Here is a 10,175-nt window from a genome sequence, read left to right on the forward strand (position 1 = left end):
CAATAAAACTCATATTACTCTGTTAGATGTTCCATGATTTTAGTTGGGATTTGGGCTAGAGTTTTATTATTTGAGTGATTGTTGGTCTTTCTATCAATTGACTAAAGTATTGGTTGATAACTATTTCGTCTTTAATTATTAATAATATTTTTAGGCTTGCACTTATTTTTCTCTCAGTGTTTGTGTGATAGATATGCGAAATAGGGTGGCGTACCTACTTTTGAAAGACAAATTATGGCCTATAATAGTATTATGGAAGATACTAATGTATATATTAATATCTTGTTAACCAAAGAAATAAAATTAGTGCATACAACTTAAAACTCTTAAATTATACAACATTAAATCATCACTAAGAGAAAAGATAATGCAACAACATCAACAACCCAGTATAATCACACTAGTGAGGTCTGAGGAGGGTAGTGTGTACGCAGACTTTACCCCTATCCTGGGATAAAGATGTTTTCGATATATCCTCGACTCCTTCCCTCCAGCAACTCTTCACCTTACTCTTGGAATGTCTCGAACTTACAACCTCTAAGACACTGATAAAAATATAAAACTGGAAGTTGAAAAACTCCAATAAAACCACGTGATGGAGCAACAAGCCAACAACCTTCCCATTGGTCTGCCACATGTCTTGTCTTATCATTCTTTCTTCGTGGCAAAATAAAATAATTATTACTTTCGTTTCAACTAACGTGACAATGTCTGATTAGGTATAGAACTTAAGAAAAAAATTTTTTAAAATTTGTGATGTAAAATAAATTTTAGAAACTTGTGTGGACATAGTTATTTATTAAAGGTAAATTAAAAAATTTAGCGTGAAAAATTTTAAATTTAAGAAATATGACATTACTGTTTGAACAAACTAAAAAGAAATATATGACACATAAATTAAGATCGATGAAATAATGTACACTAAATAATTATGTTGCAAATGGTTCCTTCCCTGCACGATTTAACATATTCATCAATCGATGTTTTAAATTACGATTACTTTAATATATTATAAAGTCAAATGATGCTATCACTTACAACCCAACTTAGGCAAAACAAAATCTCAAATAATCATTCTTGCAAAAGGTTCTTTAACCCCTGCACGATTTATAATCAATGCTCTTAAATATTCATCAATAAACATTTTAAATTAGAATAACATTAATATATCAGAATGTCAAATGATCATGCAGTATCACTTACAACTCAACTTGAAAAAAAGAAACAGAATCTCAAGTAATGTGAAACATTACAAAAAAATTGAAATTAACAATTGAACTTCGTCGCTAATCTGTTGCTATAAATAACAAATATTTCTATTTAACTGCAGAATTTATCCGTTGCTAATTCTTACTATTTTTTAGTCGTGAAAATATTATAGAGAAATTAACTAAATTATGAGATATTATATTCCACGATCTTGGGATATATACAATATTGACGTCTTCAATGGAATTCATTAGTTTCCAATATCTTCACATATTATGAGACTTTCTTATCTTCTTTGTATTGTTCGCAGCCAACTATCTTGCGAATATAGTATATGGACCACAAATTGCTTTTTTCAACGCCCTCATTAATTGCTAGTGATTTTAAAAATAAAAAAAAAACATTCTCTACATATTGAATTAAGGTGCCTAAAACGTGAAGCAAATGACCACAACAATCCATAACCGATTCAATAATTATAATATTCCCTACATATTGAATTGTTCTTTTCTACTTGTAAACCATCATTTATAAATATAAAAATACCACCTTCTGACATAGTAGTATTATTGTCATTAGTTCAATTTGTCATATAAGCAAAAAGCAATGGGATAACAATTTCTCAGGAAATCATATGAACTAGGAAAAGACAAAGTAAATAAACAAGTAAAAATAGTACGAGCTAGCCAGTTTTTGGACTGGTCATTCAAAAATAGCCAGCGTTTGCCAAGTCATTGAGAAATAACCACTTTTTTGCTGCAACAGAGACCGGTCCAGTATAATATACTAGAGTTCGGTGCACCTATGTATGAACTTCCAGCATATTATGCTGGAACTCCAACACTCGAAAAGTTCCAGCATTATATACTGGAGATTCGAGCACCTGTGTATGAACTTCCAACATATTATACTGGACCGGTATACTTTGCTGGAACTCTGGTATATTATGCTGGAGTTCTAGTATACTTATACTGAAACTCCATTATATTATGCTGGAGTTCCAATATATTTATGCCGGAACTCCAGTATAATATGTTGGAGTTCCAGTATACTTATGCTGGAACTCCAGTATAATATACTGGAGTATTTTTCAGATTTTGAACAGTGTTTTCGTTCAGATTTATCATTACATGAAAAGTGGCTAAATTTCGATTACTTTTGAAAGTGTGATTATTTTTGAATTACCACTTGTAAATCTGGCTATTTTTGAATTTCTCACAATAAGCAATGGCTTATAAGGCCCAAAATGGTGAAATCACCGGAATGGGCCATACAACTTTTTGGTCCAGATATAGCTAGTGCCATGGCTGCTTTACACGAATGTCCCCTTTTTAAGGTTACTGCTTAAATTTTGTCTCTATTTTAATAAATTATTCAAATATTATCCTTGAGAAATTCCCGTTAAGACTCATGTCCGATATTTGCTCATATAATTTTTAGTTTACTCATAAAATATTATATTGTGATTTAACGTTCACAACAACTTACAAAATTATAGATCATTGTCTAATATCTTCTCATACGATTTTCAATTTGCTAAAAGGAGAATCTTTAGATCGTGGCCTAAAAAGTCATCTATTGTAAGAAAAATAAAATAATAATCTATTTACTAAACAATTGATAGAAAGAGGGACAATTGGCGAAAATTTCAGCAGTGCCATTAACCCCTTCTATGGATGCACTTGCTATTAGGTTTTTTGAGAGCATTAGGGAGAAAGGATTATCATCCATAAGTTTTCTTTTAGTTAATTACACATTCTTTCGATAGCGAGTATGTGAAGGGTAAATATATCTGGGGTGTGACCCTCCACAAGCTTCCTGGATGGTAAAAAGGGTGATGAAGGCAAATAATACATTGGAGAAAGCAGGATACTTAAATGAACATATCTTGAAGACTTGCCACCTCTCAATTAAGAAGATATACAACAAACTTAGAGGAGATTATCCAAAGGTGAGTTGAAGGAGACTAATATGCAATAACTCACGATATCCTAAGTGGATATTTACACCACAACTAGCAGCATTGGGAAGGTTATACTAATTTGTTAGCTGTCATGGATATAGAAATCGAAGCTAAGAAGAACTATCTAAATAAGAAGAAATCAGAGAAGAATAACCTCCATTTCTATTTCTGCAAAAAGTGTGTCTCTGTACAGTGAAGGCCACTATTTAAACTAACTAACTTTTCTAACAAACTAACAGAATTTACTAATTGCTAACTAACTAGCATTCTAACTCTAGTTAACATTACATTAAATTTAACCACAATTAACTATTAGCTTGTTGCTTAGCTACTGATTAATACTCTCTCTCGAGCTGATAATTGTGTTTCACCCCATGTTTTCGTACGTGAGAGTACATCGTAAGTCAATTGATATAAGCTCAGAAATGAGATCGTCTTTGAAAGTACATAAAGTAAGTTAATCATGTTACCTTGGTGGTTACAAATCTTTAAGATCATGGATAACAAGTACCAAGAGGGTTGAAAGGCTTAGAAGCTAAACAAATTGAAGAAAACAAGTTTCGTCGAAAATGTCGACAAGTTGGGAATGTTATAACATGTACTTTTGGGGTGAGACTAGGGTGCTTAACATGATAAAGAGGTTATGTTATAAGTTATTTTACTCGTATGATAGTCATGTATTACGTTTTAAAGTCAAGCGAGTTATGAAATAAAGTTGGCAAAGATCATCATAAGTTACATTCATAAATGTACTTAAGGTTATCTTAATGTTGATTAAGTTAAATGGATGGACTAGACGTGAACTAGTGAATAAAGTTGCTAATTGAGGATAGTTGGAGTTGTGGGTTATTTTCTTTGTTATAAATATATAGTATAAGGCTAGAATCATTGATGAATGACTTCATTATCATATTAGTGATACTGTTATGTTAAAGTAAGAAGTCTATAAGGGGTGATATGGGGTATACGGATTCTAATCGGAGCTTGTCGCTCGTCGTGAAGTAGTTGTGACTTGTTGTTGTTATATAGTGTCTTGTTATTGATACTTATATGTTATTGGATTGATCCGGTTGTTGTTGTTGGTATATGGTATTGTAGGAGGCCCTTGTTGCAGGGGAGATTCTGCCGAATTTACGTAAACGAGCTACTAGCTTAAGTTACGGACTAGCCTTTACTCAACACTGATTTTGAATCTCCTTATGCTATGATAGATTGAGTTGAGTTATTTGAAGAGTTGCTTGGAAGGTATTAAGGACTCAACGGGGTCAAGATATGTTAAGGCTATCCCTTCTTTCCTTTTGGCATGATCCAAGTGATACAAACAAAACAAGCAAACGCGCAACTTTCACAAATGACTCTATTCTTAGAAGTACTAGATTTGCATATGTTTGATTCCCCATGTATCCTGTTATTATATCATCTGTTCATGGGTCTCAGAAAATACGTAAGTTGATAAATATTATTTCGTTATATTAACCGAAAGCATATTAATCTTATGACATCCCGAGAGCTCTTATAAACTTACTTATTATGCATTGTATTCATTTATACATGTACATTGACCCATGACCAGATGTCATTATATGCGCGTATATTATGTATACATGGGGTATGGGGAAAGGTTACGGTATTATATACACACCACCACCTGATTAGTTGGTATACGTTGATAATTTCGCCCACTGAGGCCGAGATGATATGATGGGATGCCCTAAGATGCTTGATGATGTAATGTATGCATATACCTATGCATGATATGACATTTATACGCATATGCATGACATTATAGATGTTTCATGATTCACAGAGCTATTCACGCTTACAGGTTGAGTCCTTTACTCTATGTTTCTTTCATGTCTTTTATATACTGATTTTCATGTCTTACATACTCGGTACTTTATTTGTACTGATGTCCCTTTTGCTTGGGCATGCTGCGTATCATGCCCGTAGGTCCCGATAGACAGGTTGACAGTTCTCTTAGTAGGCTATCAGCTCAGCGGAAGGTGTTGGCGCACTCCACTTACTCTGGAGTTGCCTATTTTGTCAGTATACTTTGGACATGTATTGATTGGTATGGTGGGGTCCTGTTCCAACCTTTATGACGTTTATGTACTCTTAGAGGCTTGTAGACAGATGTCATATATATGAATGATTGAATAACCTTGTCAGTCTATGTTTTAAGTATACATTGATCATGTCGGCCTTATAGGTCTATATGTCACATGTATAAGTTTGTATTCCATGTTGGGTCACCCATGTCAAGTATTTCCTTATGTTCTATATTGGTTATATCATGATGACCCTTCTGGACCAATTACCCATGATGGTATGATAAGAAAAATATGTTACATTGGTACTCGATTGGGTAAGGCACTGGGTGCCCGTCGCGGACCATCGGTTTGGGTTGTGACAAATTGATACAGGTTCTTCAATCCCATCTTGTTCAGTAGATGCTCATGTTGAGATTTTCCCATACCTTAAGTAAGTATATCTGCTAGTTGGTCTTCAGTATTCACATACTCCTTTTTCAGCAGACCTTGACACAGCTTCTCTCTCACAAAGTGGCAATCTATGTGAATGTATTTTGTCCTTTCATGGAAGATTGGATTAGCTGCAATTTGGATTGCTGCTTTGCTATCACATATCAGGGTTACATGTAGTTCAACTTTTACACCAAGTTCACTGAACAATCCTACTAACCAAGTGATTTCAGTTGCACATGATGCCATGCTCCTAAACTCAACTTCTGCAGAACTTCTGGACACAATACTCTGCTTCTTAGATTTCCAGGATATTAATGCACTTCCAAACTTCACCAAATACCCTGTGACTGACTTCCTAGTTTGTATACATGCCCCCCAATCTGAATCACAATAAACACTAAGTTGATTTGTGATTCTGCAGGCAAGAACAACCCCAGACCAGGAGTTTCTTTTATGTACCTTACTACCCTTAGTGCTGCCTCCATGTGAGAGCTTTTAGGACAATGCATGTACTGACTAAGAACCTGAACTACAAATGCAATATCAGGTCTTGTCATGGTGAGATACAGTAGTCTTCCAATGAGATTTTGATAAGTAGCAGGATTTTTAAGAACTTCATCTACTTGAGTATTGTCATTCTTGAAGCAGTTATCATACTTTACTGAGGTTAGCTTTTGATTCAGCTCTAATGGTGTTCCAGCTTGTTTTGCACCACTTAAACCTGACTCAGAAATCAAATCCAATGCATATTTCTTTGACACAAAAGGATCCCTTTCTTGGACCTTGAAAACTCAATCCCTAAAAAGAATTTCAGCTCCCCTATATCCTTCATTTTGAATCTTTTCTTGAGGTATGATCTAGTATCACATAGTAAATGTTGGTTATTCCCAGTGATCAAAAGATCATCAACATATACTAGTATAACAACTATATCATCCACAACCTTCTTGTCAAACAATGAGCAGTCATAATGACTTTGTTTAAATCCCATGTGGAGTAGAGCCTCTGCTAGCTTCATATTCCACTGTCTAGGTGTCTGCTTAAGCCCATAAAGAGATTTGTGTAGTTTGCAGACCTTTCTGTGAGTCTCCATTAAGGAAACCATTATGGACATCCATTTGAAAAATTAACCATTGTCTGGAGGCTGCTAAAGAAATAACAGACCTAACAATGACAATCTTGGCCACATGAGAGAAAGTTTCTCCATAGTACAAACCTTCTTTTTGGCAGTAACCCTTAGCCACTAGCCTGACTTTAAACCTCTCTACTTCCCCGGATGCTTTGTACTTAATCCTATAAACCCATCTGTAGCCAATAAGAGTCTTCCCAGGTGGTAGATCTACAATACTCCAAGTGTGATTATCCTCTATGGCTTCAATCTCCAACTTTATAGCTGTCACCCACCTAGGATCAGATGCAACTTCTTTGAAGAAAGTTGGTTCTGAAAGGACTGAATATGCTAAAAGAGCTTGTCTATAGGATTGAGTGATATGAGAGTAGTCTAAATAGGAAGATATAGGATAAACACATTTTGAACCTTTGGAACAAGTAACATAGTCTTGTAGCCACAAAGGTGGCTTGTTTGGTCTAGATGATATTCTATGTTCTTCGAGAGGCTCATCAACTTGTTGGGGAAAACACAGGTACATCATGACCAATATCAGCAGGAGTGGTGGAAGCAGCTTCTTCTAAGTCTGCTACAGGGTTAGGATCTTCTTGAAATAAATCTGCCGGCAGCTGATTTGAGATGGTGTCAATAGAGACTTCTGTTGCTAGTCATGAAGGTGAAGGAGAAGTGGCATTACTCAGAGTAGGAGATAACAGATCTAAGATAGGAAAGACAGGATTTTCAGTAACTGTTGCATGCTTGAAGGGAAAAACATTATCTTAAAACACAACATTTCTGTCCACTGTGAATGTTTTTGAATGCAAAGTATATAATAGGTACCCCTTTTGAGTAGAATAGTAGCCTTATAACACAGTAGGTATTTCTCTGGGTGAGAACTTATCCAGCACTTGAGGACTTGTTGCATAGCATAAGCATCCAAATACCTTGAGATGAGATAATGAAGGAGGATGCAAATACAACATCTCAAAGGGTGTTGTATCCAATAACCTTAGAAGGTAGTTAATTGAGTAAGTATACTACTGTAACAACACATTCTCCCCAAAATCTTAGAGGTATAATAACTGAAATCTTAGTGATTTAGCTATTTCCAAAATGGTTTTGTGCTTTCTTTCTGCCACCTCATTTTGTTGGGGTCTATATACACAAATGCTTTGATGCAAAATGCTAAGACTGGATAGCAGATCTTAAAACTCAGTACTTAAAAACCCACTTCTATTATCAGTTCTTAGAACTTTTACAGTAGTAGAGAATGCATTTTTTGCTTGAATAAGAAAGTTTCTTAGGACTACAATAGCATCTGACTTAGAGTGTAGTAAGAAAATCCAAGTGTACCTGGTATAGTCATCAACTATGGTGATAAAATACCTCTTACCATAATGTGTGAGCACTCTATATGGTCCCCATTTGTCATAGTGAACTAATTGAAAGGCAGATTTTGTAGTAGTATTACTTAGCTGAAAAGGCAACTTGGTTTGTTTGGCCACAGGACAAATAATGCAGTGGTGAAGATCAACTGCTGTCAGTCTACTTAATGCCTCTACTTTTTTTTTATATATCTATAGGAGAATGTCCTAACCTCTTATGCCAATAAATTGCTAGAAACAGAAATACAAGAAGAAGCTGACATATTATTTACTGTGTTAACACACTTATTTGTTGCCTGATATAAGTCTTGTTTTGAGGTGCCTCCTTGCAGAATGTACAACCCATGTTCTTCTCTACCAATCCCCTTCACCTGACCACTGAAAGAGGTCCTGAAAATTATAGAAGTCAGGGAAGAATCCAACTATACACTTGAGCTCGTTAGTGAGTTTTGAAACTGACAGTAAGTTGAACTTAAAGCCAGGAATATGCAGAACATTAGAGATCTCCTGATTACTTAATACAAAAGCATATTGTGTGTGACACTGTCACAACATTTTCAGTAGGCAAATGTACTTTGTTCTATTTTGTGTTTGGAAGTGTTCTATAAGTGTGCAACATCTCTAAACTTGAAGTCATGTGGTTTGAAGACCCAATGTCAACTATCCACTTACTATTGACACAATGAGACATAAAAGTATTCACATGATTTAGAATACCTGCAGCAGCAGCCGCCTTGCTAGATGAATCTGATCCTTCTGAACTTCCTTTAGAGAGCAGATGAATAATTTGTTGATATTGCTCAGGAGTGAAAATAGGAATTTGAGGTAGCATCTGTTGGAAGAAAGCAGGTTGACTCATTTGTTATGCTACACCTGAGTTAGATGATCTACTTCCTCTATATTGTTGATTGCCAGCAGGTGTCATATTAGTAATCATATTACATCTCTCTCCACAAGTAACTCCTGCATTGCCTGCATAATTTGCATAATATACAGGGCTGACTCCTTTTCTTTTGGCCTTGAAGTTAGGGGGATATCCAATCAATTTGTAACAATTTTCTTTTGTATGTCCCTTATAGTGACAATATTCACACTTAACTTGGCTCATTTTGGACTTATAACTCCCGGCATTGCTCACATTTTTACTGTTGTACAAGGATGTACTCTCCAAAGCCTCAGTAACCTGAGCAACTTGTGTTGTGCTTTGCGAGATTTCTTTGGCTTTCCTGATCTACTAATAAAGAATAAGCTTTGTTTATGCTCGGAAGAGGATACATCATCATGATCTTACTCCTTGATTGAGAGTAGGACACATTCAACCCAGTGAGAAACTGAAGAAGCCTTTGATACTCAAAGTGTTGAGCATACTTCTTTGACTCAGGACAAAGACAACCAGGACAAGGCATGAGGGTATCAAACTCATCCCATAACTCTCTAAACTTTGAAAAATAGTCAGTTACAGTCATAGTTCCTTGGGTCACTGTGTAAACTTCCCTGTGCAAATACAGAATTCTCGAGCCATTTACTTTATCAAACCTCTCTTTCAAATCCTCACAAACCTTATGAGCACTAGATTCATACAAGACACTACTCAACAACCCTGGCCTCACAGCATTCATTATCCATGAAAGGACTATAGCATTAACTTTCTCTCACAGATCATGAAGCTCAGGCTCAAATTTGGACTTAGAAAATCTACCATCGACCAAACCTAATTTACTATTACCTAGCAAGACAAATCTCATTGCATGACTCCACAAGGCATAGTTATTTGATCCAGTAAATTAAAGAGAGATCAGAGAACTACGTGGCGTATCTGTTGGTTGTAGGTACAAAGGATGATTATGATCGATAGAAGAAAATGTAGTAGTGCCAGTCGTGAAATTGCCATAAGTAGAAGTTGTAGCAGTGTGAATAGGAGTAGTATTGTTGAGTTATTTATCTCCAATCGCCATTGTTGGCTGAGAAACGGCTTCAGAAGAAACAGCTCACAAACCCTAGCTTCAATCAAAGGTTACTCTAAGTCA

The 10,175-nt window shown here is 35.4% G+C and overlaps 1 protein-coding gene across 1 annotated transcript; it reads right to left on the reverse strand.

Annotated features, from left to right (window-relative positions):
- Nucleotides 1–9,010: 9,010 nt before the first annotated feature.
- Nucleotides 9,011–9,767, reverse strand: LOC138897079 (uncharacterized). Its single transcript, XM_070183034.1, has 2 exons — nt 9,332–9,767; nt 9,011–9,120 (listed from the first exon to the last, which is right to left on the reverse strand). Exons 1-2 carry the CDS (start codon nt 9,765–9,767, stop codon nt 9,011–9,013), a joined length of 546 nt encoding a protein of 181 aa, XP_070039135.1.
- Nucleotides 9,768–10,175: the final 408 nt, after the last annotated feature.

The sequence above is a fragment of the Nicotiana tomentosiformis genome, chromosome 8, assembly GCF_000390325.3.
Source record: "Nicotiana tomentosiformis chromosome 8, ASM39032v3, whole genome shotgun sequence".
Lineage (NCBI taxonomy): Eukaryota > Viridiplantae > Streptophyta > Magnoliopsida > Solanales > Solanaceae > Nicotiana > Nicotiana tomentosiformis.